Source organism: Gracilinanus agilis, chromosome 4 (genome assembly GCF_016433145.1).
Source record: "Gracilinanus agilis isolate LMUSP501 chromosome 4, AgileGrace, whole genome shotgun sequence".
Taxonomy (NCBI): Eukaryota; Metazoa; Chordata; class Mammalia; order Didelphimorphia; family Didelphidae; genus Gracilinanus; species Gracilinanus agilis.
This window is the reverse complement of record NC_058133.1, coordinates 381,156,938-381,181,466: the sequence shown is the minus strand read 5'-3', so window position 1 is coordinate 381,181,466 and position 24,529 is coordinate 381,156,938. Positions and strand designations below refer to the sequence as shown.

Below are 24,529 nucleotides of genomic sequence, written 5' to 3'. Positions count from 1 at the left end.
GGTTTCAATGCATATTCGTTACAAATAAAAATTAAACAGTTTGACAAATCTACTAAAGAAATAATTCTTGATCACCTTCAACAGGTCCTAAAATATACAGGAGACCCCAAATACCAAAATGCCAATGCACTGTTTCCTTTTGCAAGTTAATGGTAAAAAAATATAATTTTAAAGTCAATCTTCAATAACACTTGAAAATATAAATTAAATAAGGTTTTTAAAAAGACACATACAAAAAAATTTTGCTATAAACAAACCCATTTTCAAAAGAATTGCTCAATTTACCTTGTATTTATTTTGTTTCTCTATTTTAAAAAGTTTTAAACAGTACATGTTCTCTGGAACATCCATGAACATCCAGATGTCTTTTCTCCTCAAACCCCAAATCTTCAGTTTTCGTTCATTTGTTGTAAACTTAATTTTCACTCTTGGATGGATTTTTCTTCCTTGGCAATTCTTTTTGTTACCCCACTGAAATACTTTTCACGAAATGAATTAAGACCTTTGTAAGGCAGAAACTGATTATCTAATAGGTGAGAATACTGATCCTGGTCCTGGTGGATGAGAAAATAGAGAAAAAAATATTCATTCAATTCATTAAAATTCATTAAAATATTCATTAAATTGTTTATATGTGACATAGCAAAAATTCTATTAAGCAAACTCTCTGCTTTTTTGTTATTCTTTCATTCCAGAATATATTTCTAGAATCTAAATAAAAGAACTGTGCTCTGAGTACTTCTGCACAAATCAATCAATCAATAATAATTTATTAAGTGCCCATTATGTGCCCGGTACTAAGGATTTGAAATAAAATATGAAACCAGAAGAAAATGATCACAAAGGCTTGCATTCATGTAATATTCAACAAATAAATGAAACTTTTGGGTTACTCTCATATTCAGGTATTAAAGTGGATGGCATACTACTACATTAAGTGCCATTTAACAACTGTTAAGTAGTCTAGACTACTGAGAAATGGTTTGCCACCAGGGCAAGATCAGATATACCTGACAGTGAATAATAATTCAAATACTTCTCAACTAGACCTGGACTTATATAAAATAATTTACCAATTATATAAAAACTGCAGGGGTAGGTTGTTTGCTCTTAGAGAGTCCTACCACCTACTCAAACAGATGCTGATATGCACGTGAATTAATATGTTGTTGTTGTTTTTCACAGAGATAAAGAGAATCAACTAGCAAGCAGAAACCTAACCTCTTAGTCTTTAATTTTAATATCAAAATAGTAGCTACAAATGCATCTGTAATATATCAACTGTCAGAATGTTTTCCCATTTCTGCTTATTTCATGAGAAATTAATATCTTTGTCCTACTTCATTGCTAGTTTATAAATACCCAGAAGCTTTAGCTAATATGAAATTTCATTTTTTATACTGTTGGCCCATATATTTTCCTAGGAACCATTTTAGTCAAACTAAGTGCATCCAAATTATGCAATAAGTATTTCATAAATATGTCTAGCATTACTATTGCATTAAGCATAAACAGACAGCTACTTGAATTTTAAGATAGCATAGCATACACATATCCTAGAAGTTTATCAAATTTGTAAAGAACTCCAATGAAATGAATTAAACAACAGTATAAAAGCAAAATGAAAAATAGCAAAGAGTCAACAACTTCTGGGAATATACAATCCAAGAAAGGTGAATTTTCTCCTAGTCACTTGGTAGATACTCAATATATAAATATTTTGTCTTATTTTTTCTTCTCATCAAAATAAATAGGCCCAAATGAGGCACTCTGAAGTGACTAGCCCCAGGACTCAATCTGAAGAGAGAAAGAGCCACTGACCCATTTTCTCATCCACTACTGCCACTGACCCCATACTAAAGAGAGAGAAATTTTTCTGAGTCCCATTATACCTAAGACAGCTTTGTGGAAAGTAGCTTTGCCAAAAATGTGTTATTTCAGATATTACTATCGACAAAAACTACCTCTAAGAAACAATTAGCAAATAATAGAAGTGTTAAAGGTTTGTCTTTATTTGATATAGAGGAGCAACCAAAAGAAAAGTCTAGTCAAGGAATTTCTGTAAGCCAAGAGCACTATAATGTACCAGTTGATTGATCACAAATTATACAAATTCTACCCGAGTCTGGAGAGATGGAGTTCTAAGGAAAAAAAAATTCTTCTTTCAGAATCAAAAAGTAGCTAAAGGAAATATTGTAGACTTTAAGATAAAGTGAATGTATAAGGAAAGGATATTAACTTCAAGGTTCATGACAATTAGAGGAACCAGTGACTGAAGATGAAACAGGAAAGCCCCTAAAAATACAAAAATAATGCCTTCAAGCTGTCCCAAATAATGAAAATAAAATTACGTGCTATGAATTGCCACCTATATATAGATTATGTCCCAAGATTTCTTAAAATGTCTTGAAAATTAATTTGTGCCCTAGAACATAATGTAATATGTTTTATACCAAGAAGGGATAGAGAAGTAGGGGAGGGAACTATGGGAAAAGCATAAGTCACATAAAAATGGTACATTATATAAAATAATTATACATACACAAACATATATATGTCAATTGATATAATGACTTATCAACTCTAACATTTATTTGGTGCTTTAAGGTTTATAGTGTTCTTTCTTTCCCTAACCACCCTGTGAAGTAGGCAATGTTATTATTCCCATTTTCCAGATCAGAAAAGTAATCCTAGGCAAAGTTAACCCATATGTCCTGACTTCAAGTCTACCACTCTTTCTGCACACACCCCACCCCTGAAACTATTTATGACAGTAAGAATTTATAGTGCCTCACTTCAGATAAATTCAATTCTCAATCTTCTACTCCTCTCTATCTACTCTTATCTTTTCTTAAGGCCAGAGTAAACTCTTAAGATGTTGATATTCAACTCTACATATCTTTCAACACCTGTAATGACTCTTCTCTATTCACATTCCCTGTCCATTCTGACCAAGTATGTCTGTGATTTTGCTTCAACTCTCATCAGTTAAACATCTCAAAGACAAAAGTGTTTCTTTAAAGAGAAGGAAGACCTTTAGTACAATATGATCTCCTATCTTTTTCTCCTTGACTCAGGATTGCTATTTGCTAGGACTCTGCATCTTGTTTCTGCAATTTCTTTAATAGTCGTGAAACTGCCTACTAGCCTAAATCACAATACTATCTCAATATTACAAAGACTTCATTCAAAGTAGCTTCTTTTTTTTCCATTAGGGTCACCAATTTATAATGAGAAAGAAAAGTAGATGGAAAATACAGATACACAGAAAACTAAAGACTACTAAGAAAGAAAGGGATGTTTAAAAAATTTAAAAAAAAAAAAAAAAAGATTTGATCTGCCCCAGTTTGTTGCTTCACACTTGGATCCTTTAAGTACTCACTGAAGGGAGGAGAAATTTTACAACTCGAATTCTCTGGAGACCATATCTTAGTTTTATAATTATTTATTAAAATAGCAAAAGGCAGGCCAGAGAAAAAAAGAGAGAAAAGCACCAGCTGTGTGGCTGGCTGCCTCCTCCATGAGCAGGCTGAGCCAGACCTTGGGCCCTCCTGAGTCTCTCCATTAATTTATGCTCTTCATGACATTCTTTCCCAAACCTCTCTGATTGGAGGACTCAGAACTCTATCAGGACAAGGGCTGGCTCTTTCTGATACTAGGAGTAACCACTCAGGCACTTAGAATGCCGGAACAACATGCACTTTTCTCCACTTGATGCAATTTCCCAGCATGGCGGCTAGCTGACCGACTCCATTCCATAAGCAAATCCTTGCTTACAGATAAAATAAAGAACTTGTGTCCAGTCCATCTGTCCTGAACCAAAGACAAAAGTAGACAAAAGAAGCCTCAGTCTCAGAGAAGATACAGTTTAAGCTTCAGTCTAAAATAAAACTTTTAACTTCAAAATTAAAAAGTTGTTTTGGGGGCCAAAAAGTGGTACAAATTAATATGAACTTTCCTCACAGATAGTAATGAAAAAAAAAACAATTTGTTAAACTAAGCTTCTTTCTCAGAAGAGAAAAGCAACATGGCGTAGTGGATAAATCCCAAAAGATTTGGGTTCATGTCTTGAATATAACACTATGCACTCATGACTACAGACCAGATGCTAATTTGCACTGGTGGAAAAAGTTTCCACACTGGTAATTTCTGAAATTAATCCCAAACCATCCAGAAAAAAAAAAAGGTTGAAAGGAAAAAGAGGATAAGAGAATTATAAAATAAAGTGAATGGTAGGACAGGTTCACCAGATTGTTCTTAAAGGAGCCAACATTTGAACTGGCCTTTAAAGGATAGAAAGGAATTCAGCAGGTAAAGAGAGATAGTGAAAATACTCCAAGCATAGGGAATGGCATGATGAAAGATAAGGAGGCAATGGAATATAGAGTATGTTCATGGGAGAAAGAGTAGTCAAGACTGGCAAGAATGTAGAATACCTAAGGGAAGCAATAGAAACCAAACCTGTAACAGTGGGCTAGTTCCGGACTGTGGGGGACCTGTAATGTCAGGCAAAAAAAATCAAAACTTAACTCATTAAATGAGAGAACCACTGGGGAGCAGCTGGGGAGCTCAGTGGATTGAGAGGCAGGCCTAGAGACAGGAGGTCCTGGGTTCAAATTTTGCCTCGGACACTTCCTAGTCATATGACCCTGGACAAGTCACTTAACCCCTGTTGTTTAGCCCTTACCACTCTTCTTCCTTAAAACCAATACATAGTATTAATTCTGAGGTGGAAGGTAAGGGTTTGGTTTTTTTTTTTAATAATTAATTTTAAAAAATAAATGAGAGAACCACTAAAGATTTTTTTAAAAAGAGGAATGGCATAAGCAATGCTTACATAAAAAAGGTTTCTGGTAAAAGAAGCAAGGAGTAGGGGAAAAGACAGAAGAAAAAGGAGAACAGAGATGTGAGAAAAGCTCTTAAGGCAACATCCCATAGTCAGAACATGTGGTAAGGACAGAATTTTTATTAGGACAGAACAGTGGGAATAAGGAGGAGGGGATTAATGTGTTGTGGACAAGAAATCAACAAGAGTTAGTATCAAATTGGATATGAGTAAGAGAGAGAGAAGAATCCAGATAATTCCAAAAGTTTTGATTGAAGGTGGTGAATCAGACAGAAATTACAGCAAGGATAAGTGCTTCTAAAAGAAAAATGATGCTCACCAGAACTAATGGAAGGGCAAATATCTCAACCTTATAAATTGATAGGTAACCTTACATACATATCACAGGAAAGAAGTCACTTCAGAGTCTGTGAAGGCAACACAACTGAATAATATTTGATTCTAATGCCTATAAAAATATTGCTGAAATGATGTCCTGAAAAGAGCACTAAACTTTGAGTGTGACCTTGGTGACCTTAGGCAAATCATTTTATCTCTCCGGGTCTCAGTATGTTCGCCTGTAACGTTAGAGTGCAGGCCCAAATTACTTCTAAAGGATTTAACTCTAAAGTCTCTGTATGATCATTTGGTTAATTTTTCTAAACAAAATACTGGTGGGGCTTACAAAACAAACTAAGATTTGAAATCTACTAAATAGCAAAAAAAATCTTGGACCTAAACTTTTACACAGGATCCTGTTAACACAATGTCCCCACCAAGTTAATTTCCTGCCCTATCAAAGCTGGTTCTAAACATAATCCATACAGAGAAGTACAGCACTGATCCCTCAAGCAGAAATGGAGTTTTCCAATATTTTCATGTGTCCCACTGCCCTCTGCTGGCCAAAATTAGAGTCCCTCTTTCTACTACCTTACTGCATAGGTTACAATAATGATTTAACCCAGAACTGACCATATGTCCTGGAGCCTAAGAGATGGGGGTCAGGAGTGCTTGGATCTCACTGCTATTTGATATCTGCCTACCTAGTATCATAAAGACGATCAAAATAATCTTTACCCCATTTGAAAGGACTAGTCATTATTCATAGCGACTCATTTCTTAAACAGATATACAAACAAAGCATTTGCAAGAAATTTCACATTCTCCTAGTCTCCATCTGTGAACAACCAAGAAATAAAAATTATACCTTAAAACAGGAACAAAGGATGGACCTTATTTATATACATATAACTATCATCAAAGAATAAAATGGGATATCTAAAATGAAGGATAAAAGCCATGAAAAATATCTTCAAATCCCAAAACACTTAAAATGATGCCACAATTAACATGAACATAAAGGTTCATAAACGCCAAGTTAAAAGAAACTTCAGAGAATGTTTTGTTTATACAAATTCAAAATAGGCACTTAACCCAGGGCTACTGAGGTTAACTGGCTATTGCTTGAGGATGAGTATACAAATGCATTTCTCAACCTAAGGATCACACACTGTTAGGAATTAGAGATAGGTTTGGGGGCAGCAGGGACTACAGCAAGAGGACAAAAAGAATAAATCCAAATGAACTTTATAAAATCATATTTGTTAACCAAACCTAAAACCTACTCTGTCTTATCATATAGTCCCAGAGAAATAAAAGTGTCCTTGACAGTATGGTTAATTCTGCCACCTTGCTACTGCTCACTCACTAGAAGATAGTAAAGTTAAATCATGAGAGTCATTAAGAACTTTAGGCTTGGAGAGAAGCTCCATCTAATTCTGATATTAAAACAGAAATTGAGTGGATTTCAAAATGGAAGATTCTGGATTTTGGCCAGCTGTAGCTATTAGCCACAGTTCCACTCCTCTTCCCAACTTGTGCCTCCATCATAAACAAGTGGCATTATTTAATCAAGCAAGCCACAAACAAGTATATATTATGTGCAAGACACTTGGGGTTGTGATGATTTTATAAAAGTCTCCACATGTCCTCATCCCTACCTACATCAGTTCTAACTCTCCCTAGTACTGAATTACTTTTGACTTCACTTCCACTTAGAACTTCCATTTTGATACTAACTCCCCTTCACCCTCAATTTTCTCCCATGATACTGCAACCTGTTTGTATTAAATTAAACCTGACCTTTTCTTTTTTTTAATATTTTATTTTTTTAGAAAAATTTTCCATGGTCACATGATTCATGTTTTTACTTTCCCCTTCAACCGCCCCCCCATAGCCGACATGCATTTCCACTAAACCTGACCTTTTCACAAGGGCCTCACAGACCTTTACCACTCTTTCTACAACTGACCATTGCTTTTTTCATTCCTCCTCACTCCATAAACTGGTTGGGGCCAGCAACTTTGTGTTCTCCTTACTTTCTACCGCCATTGTGGACTTTTGTCCTGCCACCATCAGTCGGTAAGCTTGCCCCTGGAAAACCTATGAAACTCTTACTCCAGCCATACACTTAACTGGGTGGTCATGCTTTATAAGTCACCATTACTTGGAAGGGCTCTACCTCCAAAAACTTCAGTTCTTGAAATACCCCTAAAACCATAATCTCTTGTCTTTGCAATTCTCTTACATCGTCACTTCTAAGCCATCTCATCATTCTCGTCATGACCACCAATCTCTTGATTCTTCTCTGTTTTCTCAGACTATCACCAACATTCTGACATGAATAAATTAAAAGTTGGAAGAGACAAGACTCTGATCCAACCTATACCTAACTGTGAATTCTTTATGCCTCACCACAGACAAGTAATCAACCATTCTCTGACTGGAGAGTTCCAATGACAGGAAATTAACTGACTACTGAAGTAATAAATTACATTTCTAGACAGCAACCATTGCTAGACATTTTTGCCCTTAAATCAAGCCTAAAATCTGCTCTAACTTTATCCCTTGCTTCTAGTTTTGTGATCTGAGGCCAAAACAAAACAAACAAACAACAAAAAAAAACAACTATTTCATATGACAATCCTTTTAAATGTTTTAAGAGTGTTATCATGTCTCCCCCCTACTCCCACTAAGTCTTTTCTCCAGGCTAGCCATCCTCCAGTTCCTTCAACCATCCTCTTAAAGTTCTTTTCCTTTTTTTATATCACGGACTCCTCCCCTTTGGCAGTCTTAGTGAAGCCTATGGATTCCCAGAATAATGATTTAAAATACATATAGTAGTACATATAATGACAAAGGAAACCAGTTATATTTTAAAACAATTATTAACAAAAAAAATTTTAAGTTCCCAGAACCTAGGTTAAGAATCCCTATTAAATTGTATGGAATCTAGTCCTCTTAACATATTAGTCACAATTGAGGTTATGTTCCTTCTGCCTCTCAAAGTATACTAACAGAGCTTTGGGTATTGCCATGTTATCACTATTAATCAAATATTGAAGCTATAGTTTATTAGTCCTCTTCTCTCCTCTGTTTCTTTTTGTAGGAGTCATTATCTAGCCATATTTCTCTTAACCTATACTTACAAAGTTAGTTTTTTGAGGCCGAGTGAAATATTTTACATTTGTCCCTATTAAATCCCACCTTCCTGGACTTTTCCCATTATTTTGGCCTTTTAATAGCTTCCTGGATCCTGATTTTGTCACCCAACATTCTAACTATTTCTCCTAGCTTTGTAAAATTTGCAAATTTGATAAGCAAGGCATGTAGGACCTTTTCCAAATTATTACTTCCCTCCCTACCCACTCTTAAATCACAGGTAGGACATTTCAACAGCTTTTTATCCTAAAACTTTAAATGCTACCTTTTAGGCAAGAGCTTTTCCATTCCTACTTCCCAAATACCATATGTTGCTAAAATAAATCACAATACCATGCTGAATCCTTTTATTTGTCTTTTATTAAGAATCCATCATATCCACTTTGACAGTTATTCAAGAAGTTTGGCAGTGAAGAAAGATGATGATAGTCTGAGATGTTACCAGGTCAAGGAAAGTTTTCTTAAAAGATGAAGTGAACTGGTTATTTTTGTAATCAGGGACAAAGGAGCCATCAGAGACTGAAAATGGTTGAGATAGGGAATGACTGATGGAACAGGGTCCCAGAGGGGACTGAGGGTGAAGGGGGGGGCGGGGAAGGGATTGTCAAGGCACAAGTGGAATGGTTACACTTAGCAGTATGAAGAGGGTAAGTGAAGTGAGAGTCATTGAGGTGCAGAAAGGAGTTGGGGAAGCCTGTCACATGCATCTTTGTATTAAGGGGGGGTATATGGAATTGACCACTGATTGGATATAAGGGATGAGATAAAATAAGGCATCATGGAAAACACATAGGTTGTAAGCCTAGGTATCTAGGAGAATGAATCTAATGTCTCTTTGAAGCTTGTAATGTAAACAGACTAAAATGTATATTATTTCTGGTCTAAACTACTGCAATAGCTTCCCAAGTGCTCCATTTAATACTAGCTTTTCCCCTCTACAATTTAGTCTTCTAGGTGCCACCAGAGTAATATTCCAAATATAAACATTTGCCCATGTGACTCCCATAATTTAAAAAAATTAAAAATATTTCCATTACCTACTGATTTGTCCTGATATTCAAGTCCCTCCACAATTGGACTACAATTTACCTTTCTAGGCTTACCACAATCCTAATCACAGACTGTGTTCTAATCGAACTATTCATTCTCTGCTCCCATTCTGACCTCTCTTGCCTCAATGCCTTTAAAAACATAATACACAGAAAGACAGAGACACTCACACACAAACACCTTCTTTCAAAGCTCAGCCCAGGGACTCCTCCACAATGACTTCTCTGATTTCTCCCTTATAAGTAATCTCTACCTGCTCAAATCTGTCATAAATCCATTCTATTCATACCTCTTTTAGAGATGTCTAAAAGTATAACCAGCATGACAATTACCCTTATACTTGTCTTATTACTATTCCTATTATACAGTAAATACCATAAAAGTAAAAACCACATACTGTTCTATTACTGTATCTCTCTGGGCCTAGTAGAGTACACTGTAGACACTTGACAAATGATTGCTGAACTATTAAAGATGCTATTTTTTTTTAGCAGTATCATCTAATTTTAGCCCATGCACCATATGCCTTGTAACTAAATCTTTTACCAGACTACAAATTCAATGAAGGAACTGCCCACCTTGAGGTTCAACTCATAGTTGCAAATGAAACAGACAACATTTAGTTGTTAAATACTAAAAATTTCTAGATGGCAGGTAATTGGCATTTGAAACTGTGTCCAATATAATCCTCACTAAAGATAAAATTCCATTTTTCAAGTTAAGTTTTTTGCTACCAAACCCACCCCACCAAAACTGACATGTTAATTATGCCATATAATCATAATGTAAGTGACAGCTCCCAAGGGTAATTTTTAAATTATAAGGTGGCTATTTGGATAAAACAGGTAATTTGTGCCAAAATGACTTCATCTGGGATGTGGATAATCAAAGACTGTATGATGCTAATCTAAATAAATCTATAATGATACAAGAAGAAACTAAGTGACTTTTACTTTATTTATGGGCCAGGTTAAAATTGTTCCTTTACTCACTGTCACTCCTTGATAATGAGATAATGATTTCTTCCACATCGATGGCATTAACTTCAGATCATTTATATTTTCTTAAGTGACAGTAATTTATATAAAACAGCAGTTTCCACTGCAAACATCTGAATACAAATGGCTTATGAAGCATCTTATGATAAGTGAAAGCCAGTGATGCTGACAGCAAAGTGACAACCACCTTAACCTAATTTTGTCAGCCAACATTAGGAAAAGACTCTTTAATTATAAAGGAGACTGAAGGTATGTGATACAGTCTTAGAGAAATATTAAAATGAAAGCAACAAGGGGGTGAAAGATGAGGGAGATGAGGAGGAGGAAAGCACTAGGTAGTTTTTCTTTTTTAAATTAATAAAGAAATGAAACATAAATGATGTTGCTGAATTCGGTGGGCCTCAGTTCAGCTTCAGGGTAATTACCCATGTCCGGCTTTTGTTTAAAAATCCTGCTACCCTTATCAAAGCTTCCCACTGTTCGACATCTGGTACTGGACAGTAGCTATAGAAACCACTTGTGGTGAAGTTATACAACTATAAACAGCACTAAGCAATTTCCAAACCAAGGACAAGCAGGTCAAAAGTCTGGCACCCAATACTAGTAAATAGAAACTCCCAACATTAATCTTAATGAGAACCTGAATGTCACAAGGTGGGGTTGGAAATCTATTCAGTAAGTATAATGTTTATATATTTGCAAATATGTTCTTTACAAAAGTTCGTTTTTCAATTACCCTCACCTATATCCATATCTCTTATGGATTTTTTTTAATATCCTCATTCTTGAATTCTAAACCTTAAGCAATATTCCCACAAAGTATGAAATTTTAATGCCCAGAATCCAGCATCAAATATAGGATTCCAATGTAACAACACTAGGCTCATAGTTCTATACTTTAAGGTTCATTAAAATGAACTTCTGGTACTTCAAGGTATCATTTCAATTTTACTGATCAAGAGACTTTACTGAGGCTATAAGTTCAGCGACTTACCCAAAGGGAAAAATAAAAAAGAGTTGAAGGCAAGACTCAAACCTGGGCCTCTCCTTCCTTTTTGTAACCAAAAACTCTCTCTATGAACTGGTACAGAGTGGGACTTAATAGATTTTTTAACAAAAGGCACTGCTACAATGTACTATAGGAGCACTCTTCTCAGAAAATCTATAGTTTTATGGTAAACCTGAAGCCTGAAAGAGCAAGAAGCAAGAGTTTATTGCCAACTTAGTGAACATGCTTTAGCTAAAGTTTAGTTAAATCAAAGAAAAAGTCTTGCTTAACTTCTGTTCAAGCTAACAAAAGAACAGTATTTTTTTTATCAGATATAGTAATAGATTTCAAAAAGTTGGAAATACTGAAAACCCATATAAATTTTAGAAAATTCCTATACATGTCAATAGAAACAAAGTATTACAAATAAATATTAGAATTAGGAATAATTAGAAATTTTAAGAATTAGAAAATTAGAAATAAATATTAGAATAGAAAAAATATTACAAATAAATTATATTTTTATAGTTGATAGTTTTGTAAGGGTGATGTGATAGTCCATATCTGATCTAAGAAAAATGCTAGGAAGACTATTCTATATTAAATTCTGAATAAAGAACAACAAAAAATTCTCAACATGAAGAAAATGTTATTCCAGTAATTGTACATTGGACAAAGTACTGGTATTTCTATTTTACCTTAGAACATCCTGCTGACCACAGGATAAAAAAAAATTTGTTAAATATAATTTAAATTCATCTCTATCTCCACAATTATGATACTACATATCTTACTTAACTTACTACAGACTTATACATAGGATTCTACCATCACTGGTACATTAAGAAAGAATTTTCTTCTTACTACAGTTGAAAATCTTAAGAACTCTTTAAGTAGAAGAGAATATTATTTATAAGGATTGGCCCTCTATTTTCCTTCAAAGAAATGAATGATCCTATAAATAAGACTGAATAATAACCAAATTTATGCCACATATACTAGGATCTGAGTAACTCAAAGGAAAAACAAACTGATCATTAGGAAAATAAAAATAGTTGTCATACTTATCCTTGGATTTAACAGGAATAAGAGTTTATAACCCAATATAAAGGAATATAAATTATATTCATTTATATTTCTCTATATGACATATACCATATGTATACAAATATACTTCTCCTAGGCAAGTATTTCCAAGTAAAATATACATCCCTCTAAGATATAATATTTAATATCTAATCTCATCATAACTTTTAACTTATTCCCCTCCAAGACATTGTTAAGTCATCTCTGTCTCTGGGGATAACACCATCTTGCAAACGAATGACCTCAAGGTCATCCTTGATTCCTCTCTTCTCTCCCATGTCCAAATAATTGTTACAATCTGGACAGTTTTTCTCCACAATTTTAAAATAGGATCCCTTTCTCTAGAGCAAAATCCCTCATCTTTGGCCACATTCCACTCTGATTTATTACAATCTTCTCATCACCCTTTCCATTTACAAGAGTCTTCTTCCCAGTAAATCCAAAACAGAGAAAGGAACTTAACTTTTGCCTTGCCCCTTTGTCCACAGTATTTCCTTCATTAGAGTCTTTGAACTAGTATATTATCCTGTCTATGAGAATAATCAAGCATCTGTATAATACACACACAGCATTTTTCTGGAATAGTTAAAAATATTTATCACAAGTACAGATGCTTAAATAATTTTAAAGAAATAGATCCCTGTTGAATTATTCTTTTAAAGAGAAGAACATTTTCAAATAAGAATATAGTACACAGAATATAACTGTTTACATTTTAGTAACTGTCCTTAAATTTACTAGAAATAAAACTGAAACTAGTACTTTGATATACACTCAATAAAGTTATGGATTTTTAGCATTTTCCTTATATTACAATTCCTTATATATACAATGAAGACTACATAAAAAAAAGCAATGTGCTAATCTACAGATAATCATCACAAAATAAATAGCACTTCAACCCCTATACAGAACAATAAGACTAATGGTTCTTAAAAAATAAAAACATAAACATGAACAATGACCTGAGGCTGTATAAATTGAGGATAAAATCCCTTAACATCCATTAAAAGATAACTGTGAATTTCATTGTGCCCCTTAGAAACAAAGAAAATGGCCCATATTTACCCAGCACCTTCAATTTTCTGATTTATAAAAGGTTTTCTCCATGACAAAGTATTATTCTCATTTTCCACATAAGGAAACTAAGGTTCAGAGACTGTTCCAGTGAACTGTTCATGGTGATCAAATTAAATGTCAGACCATTTCCAATTGCTGTACTCACTGTACTAGTCCTTGCCCATAGAGTTCAAAATCTAGTAGGGGGAAGTAAGATAATTTAGGCTGAAAAAATGTAATATAATTTAGAATCCAAATATATACAATGACAACAATATGATAAAGACAAACAACTCTGAAAGAACTGAAGAGGCAAAGGTCTCATAATGAAGACTTATTTTGGAGGGAGATATAGCCAATATGGAAATTTATTTTCCTAGACTATTCCTATTTATAATAGGGATTCTGATTTTCTTCTTTTCTTAACTGGGAAGAAGAGAATTCAGGTAGAAGGTTGAGAAGAAAGATTTTTGTTGACTGAAAATTTTTAAATATTTTTTTAAAAAAGAATACAAGTATATAAGAGAAGAATATAATGTTATAAAATCAGAACGTAGATCAATAATACCCAAGGGGCCTTTTGAGAATATTCTTGTAGTTACTCTCTTTGTAGATACTTAATGGGAGAAGTTGTGAGAAGATATACATATTATTAATTTATCATTAAGATATATACCACTAGAGAAGAACAGATTACTTAATGTGTTTCTGGCTCTATAACAGACATTTGTTGAGTTCAACTGGGTTATCAAGAAAACACTTTTTTATTGTTGAGACCCAATGATCAAGTTTAAATAATCATCCAATAACATTCAACAAATATATTTTTTATAGTCCACATTTTCATCAACCACCAGTTTCAATACTAGTCTTTCTAAATTTAAAAACAGAAATTTCAAAAGGGCAAAAGGAACAATTTATATCAACATAACAAACAGACCAAGTTTATTGATGTTAAACATGTCTAACATATCACAACCCAGAAATGGAGAGAAAATACACAAAAGTATAAAAATTTATAATTAATGGCATTCTGTAGCCAAAGTCAATGGTGTTGGACAAGCAGAAGTGCAATTTGTTAGAGCAATGAGAACTGTTTGACCATTTGATGTCATGTCTTGCATTATAATGGACTAGGATCTTAAAAACAGTTATATACATTCCTCTTGATAAAGTAAGGGTAAAAATAAAGCAATATGTTTCCAACAAAGTCCCATTCCTTAATGTAACAATCTAAGGAAAACTCATAATGAGTTGTACAAAACTACCAAATGAGACAATAATGAAAATGGAAAATGGAAAGCAAAGATCATATTACTTAAGGCAGAGGATAACTACAAGATGCTACTTGGCAAAATGGCATAAGGCAACTAGCCAAATATTAACACTAACATTAATGCCTATAAAGTACCCTGGAAAGCTTCCCTTTATATCTTTGGCATGTGGTTTAAAAAGAAATTTTTTTCCAAAACCTTAAAAGCTACCTCAGCTTTATTCCTACCTTTTCTTTCTAGTCCCAAATGAATTTGCCTAGAAGGAGATTATAACATTAGAAAAAGGATAAAATACACTGAAATAAATTAAGCTCCAGAGAAAGAAACAAAGGTAAAAGGTCCACAATGAATCTTATTTCTGGCATAAAAACACAAATCATGGACTTATTGTACTGGTCTTAAAAAATATCCTATAAATTATTCCTGTTATGTTTCACTTTCCATTTCTCTGGCACCGTGTTTCAAACTGCCATTATTATCCAAAGTTAAGGGACAATTTATACTGTCCAAACAACCAAAAAAAAACAGTTCATTTTATTTTACTTCTAGCACAATTGTGATAGTAAGATTATACCTCTGCTCATTCCCAAAGAAGTATATGTCATCAATAAAACTATAGAGTTTAAAAAAAATCAAGTGGTACAATTTACACATCCAAGGAAATGTTACCCTTTTCATACTTTGAAAGTCATCTGTTAGGATGGGCAACCTGTGAACACAGTCATGTAGAAGTCCAGGCTCTATGAATCAGAAATTAGAGTATCTTCCACCACACTACAAATTCTCTCATGAATTAAAATCTCTAGGGATAAGGTTTATCAGGAAAATATCCCTCAAAAAGCAAACTAAACAAACAAAAAAGATAGAGAAAGGAGAAATAAATCGATCTATGACTCAGTAAGAGACAAATGATACATAGAAAAACAAAACTCTTCCTCAAAATTCCCTCCTTGAATGAGTTATATAATAGAATGAATGAAGCACATACATGTATGTGGCAATTGAGGAAAGTCTAGGTTTCAGAATAGCCTAAAAAGTTAAAGAATTGAGGGAACAAAAACACATTAACAGGTCTTGGGCTAGGGCACCACAAATGTTATTCACATTAAGAGGAAGGCTTAAGGATGGAAATGGGACAAGGAAGATTCTGATAATTCCATTATCTGAACTTGGAGCAAAAAAACAAAAGATGGGTAAATAGATGTTCAAATACACACAGGCACACAGACAAACAGAAACATACATAGATATATACATGCAAAGGAAGAAAAGGATAAAAATAACTTAAGCATACTCAAGTAACTTAAGATAAGGAACACAAGGCATGCAGGAGAAGTCTATGGGTGAATGAGTGTAAGCAAAACTAAATTTGTAAGAACCAGGTGCTGCCTTAAGGTTGAATGGAAATTACCAAGTTGAATAGGTTTTTAGAAAAATTAGATTTTAAAGCCCTAAAAGTTATGGCATATGAAAAAAATAAAATATTATTGCATCATAAGAAGTTTTTAAAGGGACAGTTTTTGGAAAAACTTGGAAGGACTTGTATAAACTGATGCAAAGTGAAGTAAGTAGAACCAGAACAATTTATAAAAAGAATGTTGCATGAGGGAAAAAACTTTGAAAGACATAAAAACTCTGATCAATACAATGACTATTAAAGGACTAAATGATAAAAACTAGCTACAACCGTCAAAAGTAGAAAAAAAAATCACAAAAAGGCAAATATAATCAATGTTGAACGTGTTGAAGAGAACAGGCTAGTCGATATTTTTGTTGGTGAAGATAAAATGGTTCAACCTTTCTGAAAAACAATTTGTAATTATGTGAGAAAAGTAACTAAACTATTAATACTTTTTGATCCAATGGTCTAACTATTCAGATCTTCAATATCTAAACAGAAGGAAAAAGATGTCATCTACACCAAAATACTTACAGTAGCATTTCTTATGGTAGCAAAAGTCTATATAAGTACCCAGTCACTAGAGAATGGCGAAATAAATCATGATGTCAGAATGTAATGGAATATTATTACAACACAAGAAATAACTAATGTAAGGAATTCAGAGAAATACAGGAAAGCTTGTACAAACTTACACAAAGCAAAGTTAAGAAGAGAACAATGCTCACATTGACTAAAATAATATTAATAAAGATAATAATATTAAAAAGCAACTGAATTCAGATTAACTGTAATAGCCAATCTCAGGCCTGGTAATCTAATAATGAAACTCCTTTTCATCATACCAGCAGAGGTACAGAGATAGAAACAAGAAATGTAGTACACATCATCAGAAATAATGGTTGCATTAGTTAATTTTGTTTAAATGTCTTTGAATGGGGCAGAGGAGAATATGTTTAAAGGGAAATGACTGTGGTATGAAAAAAAAGAAAGCAATAAAGGGACTTCTTTTGTTTAATTCTACATTTCTTTTAAAAAAGACCAGGCTCATTTACCTCAAAGTCTTTCACCTTTTCCATTGTTACCAAACGCCTTGCTGTATGACTGGAAAGCCTCTGCTCACAGTTGCTAATGAGTTTCAGACAGGGGTGGCGTGGTACTATCTCCTCTGTGTATCTGGAAAGAATAAAACCACTGAAATAAGTTTAGGAACATGTGTGCCCCACACTGAAAAATGGGAATTATTCAACTATACTTATTTTATACATTCCCATCATAAATAATACTACTTTACTTTCCTAAAGTAGCATGTGCTCATTGCCCTTAAAATTTATGACAAAAGTATACATTTATATAAAATAACAGTATTAATAATAATAGAGAATATAAACTCAAATTTTAAAACTCACTTGTGGTATATAAAGAAAATAGCATTTTTATAGAGGCATTAGAAAATATTCATTAAACTGGAAATATACTTCTTCATTACAAATGACCTAAAATAGTCAAATACTTTAAAATTTTTTTTGAGTCCAGTGATGGGCAAATTATTCTCTGCAGGCCAGATCCAGGGGGTAGTTTTCTCATCACTGCCTTAAGCAATTCCCTAATCACTATGCCCCCACATCCAGATGTACAGATAAGGGAATTGCTTAAGGCAGTGATGAGCAAACTACAGCCTGCCTAGACAGATCAATGTCTTGACCCTGTTCTTACACTGAAATCAAGAACCTGGGATAAAGATCAAATTGAACTAGATAATGGCGAAGATCCTTTCCAGTTCTAACATTCTATGATGCCTTCTTATAAAAGCCCCTGGCTTCACAGAAAGGTATGTCACCATATACATTCTTATTTTTTTTTATTTAACCAGAAATTAGGATTCAACAATATAAAATATATCAAGAATAGTCCCGACATCACATTCACCTAGATAAAAAAAAATAAATAAATGTTTCTAGGATATTTTAAAGTTAAGTGATGCTTGAGTATAAATTTTAAACTACTCAACTCTCCAAAATTAGCTATTTCAAAGTGACTTCACTAAAATCTATCCCTTCCTCTGCAATATAATATTTGTAGATAGTATAATACACATAATTACAAACTGGTCACTTTTGGATGTGATTTACAAAGAAACTATAATATCCTTCAAGAAAACTATTATGTCCTTCAACAAATCATTATATCTATGTTATATCTTTCAATAAGTATGTGATCTTATTAGTGTTGATATTTACTGCAAATGTGCAGATCATAGCAAACCCATACTTTCTAATTGGGTAAAATTCTTGTCCATGCTTTACTATACAAATCTCGTATAGGACTCAATACAATTAGCTGAGAACCTTCCTAGAGATCTCTTGATATCACAGATACCAATGAAGCATAAAGGCTGTTTAGTAGTTATTCCTCAGTCTTACCGCCTAACCAAATCACCTCCTTTTTCTCTAATGATATCCTTTGTGCCACTTCTCCTGCACAATTCTTCATTGGTAATGAATCACAATCTATTCAGGGCCTCTACACAACTTTCCACTGTCTTTTGGGTGACCTAAAACTTTACTCAGAGATATATTCCACAGTATCTAATTTTTTTCTTCCCATTCTATCCTAAGGCTAGTTTCTAGTTTTGCAATATCTGTCTGCCCAAGATATATGTGATATTGGATGAACTATATGGATTGTCTATCCAATTAATCAGTCAAAAAGCATTTACTGAATACCTACTACATACTAGGCACTCAGCTACATAACACATGTGCCAAAAAAATCATGGTTTAGAAAAAAGGCATCCTTCTTTCCACCTGGTTTTTCCTATGTGAATTGCTGAGTCATAGGGTCATAGAATTATAAATCTAGATCTGGAAAGGTCCTCAGAGAACATCTAGTTCATCCCCATACTTTACAGATGAAAAAACTGAGGGTAAAGAAAGTCAGGTGACTTGCCTGAGGTCACACACCCTTTTGAGTGACCATGGATTTCATTTAAGAAGCTCTATAGTATTGTTGTTTGTTGAATTCAGTGCAATGTTATCCCCAAATAGGAATATCTGGAGAATTTCATCTTCTATAGAAAATCCCACTTCCATTTGGACTCTGCTCTGAACATTTTCCGTGACAATGGCAAGCATTTTTGCCAAACCAATGTGTCTCTGCTTTATGCCTTAATACTTATCTATTGTTGCATCTTTCAAGAAATTCTATAGGTCTTCAGCATATACTTACATTCATGGGATACTCTAAAGTGACATTTTACTCTTAAATTTTTTTTCATAATAAAACAAAGAATTCACTGAGTGGGATTTTTTATTTGCTGGATCTTTCAGTCAGTTCTGGGGTGGTAAAATGCTCCAGGGTATTGTTTCCAACATCTTCCTAATCTCTTTGCATGCCTGCCTGAGATAAGGACACCTTCCATAGATACAGAAAGACTCTGTAGAGATGGGAAAATGAGTAAATCAATCCATAGATACTCATGTTTCCTCAATTATCTTTTTCTTAGTAGTAATTACATTCACAATTTTCCCAAGTGTTTGAACCTGTCCCTTTAAAAAATCTAGAGATACTCCCCTAATTGGGCAGTTAGGTGGCATAGGAGATAGCATGCCAGGCCTATAGTGAGGAAGACTTCAACTTCCTGAGTTCAAATAACTAAGTGATATTGGGAAAGTCACTTAATGCTGTTTGCCTCAGTTTCCTGATCTGCAAAAGAAGCTAGACAAGGAAATGGCAAATCCACTCCAGTCTCTCTGCCAAGAAAACCCAGAATTGGGTTATGAAGAGTCAGATACAACTGAAAACACCTGAACAACAATACTTTTCCAATAGCATTGCCTCTACCATGGTCCTTCTCTGGGTACCACTTAGCCTTATCAGCTGCTTTGCTCAGTTTTTGTTTTCTTTTGTGATCCTTTTACTTATTTCTGCAACATACAGGGGATCTGGACACTAGAATCCAAACTTGGCAGCTTGACTATATCACTGAGAGAGAATAGCTTGAGATAGTAAGACTAACAAACAGGTCTTTTCCATTTTTTTTCATCTGTTTATTATCCTTCCAGTTTCATTAAAAGAGATGATATATCTCCAATGAGGAAAGCTTTTTGCACATCCTAAAAAGCCATATCATTTTGAATTTCTATCATCTCTATATGCTTAGGATAATTTTCCTTGAGTCTTTATCCAATGTCCTACAGGTTTGGTTTTTTTTGCCTCTCTCACTTATTAATATTTATAAGATAATACTGCTCAGAATCTTTTCTCAAATATCTTTGTAAAAAAATATTTTATACAAATAAATTTATATTCTCAATTGGAATTGCCTTTCACTATTTTATCTTCCCATCTGTTAAAGAGATCAATGGAGAGACACTATACAGTAATGAGGTTAACTTTGTATCTTTCTTTGTTTGTGAGTTGCTATCACTAAAGGGTACTTATATGGCATAAATAACATAAAGCAAAAAATTCACATTATTTTCTTTCTTAAAAAAAGGAAACTCTGACCTTTTGTCTTGGAATCCATATTGAATATTGGTTCCAAAGCAAAAGTGGTAAGGGCTAGGTGAGTGTTGTCAAGTGACTTGCCCAGGGTCAGCACTTCCATCTCTAGGCCTGGCTCTCTATCCACTGAGTCACCTAGTTGCTGCCACATTATTTTCTGATATGTGTAATTTGAGTCTTGAATTCATGCATGAAATGAGAAGCTTACAATCATTATTGTTTTCAAAGTGCAATGCATAGTATATTTAGAGGTGAGCCTGGGCTCTTGAAAAACTATGTCAATAATAAAGTATAAGATCTGGCAGATCCTATTACGATGGAAAAGCACAAAATATGACAGGCAACTGGTAATTGCTTGTGCTTAAGTCTAAGTACCAAGTAGCAAAGTCGAGAGGTGGAAAATGGGGTCTCATCACTATCAAAAGGCTGGTTAATAGAAATTTAGTCTTTTGGGCCGTAGAGATTAAAAAAGGTATGGAGATGTTATTCTCATTGGTGCAAGAAATACCTACACCAATAAAATCCTAGAACACTGAGGTAGGTACACTGCAAAAATCTAAGTCTAAATTTTCATTTTTAAAATATACTCTCAGGGCAAGCTGGGAAGAAACCACTTAAGAAAAGGCTTCTGATGAGGTCACCTGAGGTCAAGGAGGTAGTAGTGGAAAATGAGTCAGCAAATTCCCTATGATGGACAGTTCAGTGACTAGAATGAAAAAAAGACACATATATTTAGATGAGAACAATATCAAGCAAATTCATGATATAATTCAGAGAATCAAATCTCTGGGAGTAACAGCAAAGCCAACTAGTCTAACACATTCCTGATAAAGGATCTCCTCAATAAATCTGATAAGACATTATGAAATTTTAGCTAAAAGACCTCAAGGGACAGTAGAAAGGGACTTATTACCTCATGAAGTTATTAAAAGCTGTGTTAAAAGTAAAGGACTAGAGCTATGGAATCAAGATATGAATTCTCAGGTACTGCCACTATTTCAATTTGTATTACATGGTTAAATATATTAGTCATAAGGGAAGGATTTGACTTTGTGGGAAAGAGGGTAGAGGATTGGTGGGCAATGACAGCTATAAGGAAATAGAGCTTCAATAAAGTTACACAGAGGGTAGAGAGGATAAGCGCAGAAGGCATCAAAAATAGAACAATTTCCAATTACCTGGTTAAAAATATACACTTAAAAAAAGAAATATACATGTGGCAGAAGTTCAAGGTTTCATGTTTATCCTCTTTTCTTCATTTCTTAAGATGTTTGTGATTATTCATGATTGTTAAAATCACAAGAAAAAGGAAAACTGTAAAAACTAAAATAAAATCTAAGTTTTAAAAAATTTGTAGTAGCATCTTTTGTAGTAGTAAAGAAAGAGAAACAAAGTAGATGCCCATTGACATGAGAATGGTTAAACAAAATACGGAACATAAACAGAATGGAGTATATAACTGCCCTGGAAGAACTTGTGAGAATATGAAGAGAAGTATGAGAAGACACATAAACTAACACAAAGTTAAGTAACCCACACCAGGAAAACAATTTGTTGTAAATTAGTCATTTCAGTCATATCTGACTTTTCACAACCCTAGACAGGTTTTTTTTGCAAAGATCATGGAGTGGTTTGCAATTTTCTTCTCCATGGGAAATTATTTTCCCATCTATAACAATCAAAATGAGAAGCACAACAAGAACAGAAACAATGGTGTAAAGTTATAAAGACCATGCTTAGTGCCCAAGATATGAAAATGCACTTTTCTCCCTTCTTTTCAGATGTATATGTGTATATAGAATGCATGTGCCCATGTATATGTAGCATGTGTATGCATTTTACAAAGGTGGGAGATAGAAGAAAGAGGACTGAGAGAGGAACACTAAATACAATGTCAGATTTGGTTAACATATAGATTAGTTTTGATGAACTGCTTCTTAATATATAAAACTAGAAATATCAACAAATTAAATTTTAAAATATCTGTGGTATACAACTGAATGTTATCAATAAAACCAAAAAATGAATAAAATCAAAGTAAACTATAGTTAACATCCTCTTTGAACTACTAGTCAAATAACTATCAAAAAGAAAAAAAAAGAAGAAATGAGGTCAATTTGGAATGATTTACTCTTGAGGAAGCCATGCTGAACATCCCATCTCATGATCACTGCTTCCCTTTTGAGATATCCACTAACTACTTTTTTTTTTAAGGCCTAGAATTTTGCTAAGAAGTAAGGTCAAGTTCAATGGCCTCTAATCTACAGAATTCATGCTTTTTTTCCTTTTTGAAAACAGGGACAAATGCCCTTCTCTGATGCCACAGTGCCTCTACCATTCCAAGATCTTTCAAAGATCACAGACAGTGGTTCAAGTGATCTGCCAGTCAGGCCTTGAAATAAGAGGTAGACATCAGTCATCTCTCTGATGAAAGACTTAAAGATAGGAAAGGACAGCACAAGAATGGAGAGGAGAAAGTGGCCTAGTTGGACTAAAACAGAGAATATATGAATTCAAAAATCTAAGCCAAGATTTATTAAATATACAATAGAATATATGAAAGCACTGGGCTAGATACTATAGCTAAAGGGCAAAAACAAAATCACCCAAAGGGGACACGAGTGTGTCCGTATGTGTGTTTGTGTGTATGTATATACAAATACACACACATAATATATGTACCCACCCACATTTGTATACAAATATGGGAATGTATAGGCTTACATGCATGTATAAATATACACGTATACATATATACACACACGTAAATATAGATTATATATAAAATACAAGGTGATTCTGGAGGAAGATAGAGGAGCACTAATAACTTGGGGGCCCAACAAACACCCTGTATAAGAGGTTGCACTTGAGCTGCATCTTGAAGAGAGCCAGGAATTCCAAAAAGCTCAGGTGCAGAGGGAGAGGATTACAGTCCCAGAGGCCAAGGACAACCTGTAGAAAGGTACAGAAACAGGAGAAGGAAGAATATGGTCCAACTGGCCTAGCATGGAGAACCCATGAGGGAGCACAATGTGAAGTTGGTCTGGAAAGAGAGACTATAGGCTGACTATGAGGGGCTTTAAAGGCCTAACAAAAGCATTTTCATTTTATCCCACAAACAAGAACAAGGGGCTGAAGTTTCTCAGACAAGGAAGTGGCATGGGATAATCCTAGTGGGCTATGCAAGGGCCTGACCAGGGCTCTGAATACCAAGAACGTATGGGCATGTGGGGTGTGAGTAAAGTACGAGCACCTCTGGTGGGAGGGCTTGCCAAGCCCTTTTTGGGGCAACTCATCCACCTTTGATGTTCACCTCTCACCCAACTCTCAGCAGGTGTCTAAGATAGAGCATGCTAAGGAGCATCCCTCACCACATAGGAAGACTCCTTGAGCAACTAACTGTATGAAAGATGGGCTGAAGAAAGGATAGAGAAGGGGCGAGAAATCAGTAATGCGGCCATTTTAATAGTCCAAGTGAGTACTGATAGGAATCTGAGAAATGGAAGTTGCAGTGGGAGTGGAGACTATTTGCAAGAGATATTGCCAAGGCCAAATCAACAGAACTTGGCAAATAACTAAGTGGTGGATGAAATGAAGGGAGAAGGGAAAAATTATCAAACTAAGTAACTTGAGAGAATAAAGAAGTCCACAACAGAAAGAAACATGAGGGTTTGAAAGGGCAGGTTTGGAAAAGGTAAAAATGATGAACTTGGTTTTGGACATGACAAGTTTATGGTGCTAGCAATAAATCCAGGGAGCGAGATCCTACAGAGGATTGAAAACTAGGACTGAAGCTCTGGGGAGAGGGTGGAAGTGGAGACTGCAGAAAGGTAAGAAATGAAG

At 34.4% G+C, this 24,529-nt stretch overlaps 1 protein-coding gene across 2 annotated transcripts in view; it reads right to left on the bottom strand.

Annotated features, from left to right (window-relative positions):
• Nucleotides 1-265: 265 nt before the first annotated feature.
• TRMT11 (tRNA methyltransferase 11 homolog) overlaps nucleotides 266-24,529 on the bottom strand; it is a 65,963-nt gene continuing 41,699 nt past the window's right edge. For both annotated transcript variants that reach the window (XM_044676926.1, XM_044676925.1), the window contains exons 12-13: nucleotides 17,236-17,356; nucleotides 266-554 (exon numbers count right to left, since the gene is read on the bottom strand). In XM_044676926.1, coding sequence (XP_044532861.1) covers nucleotides 423-554; nucleotides 17,236-17,356 — 253 coding nt within the window. In that variant the 3' untranslated portion in view covers nucleotides 266-422. The remainder of the gene's footprint in view (nucleotides 555-17,235; nucleotides 17,357-24,529) is intronic.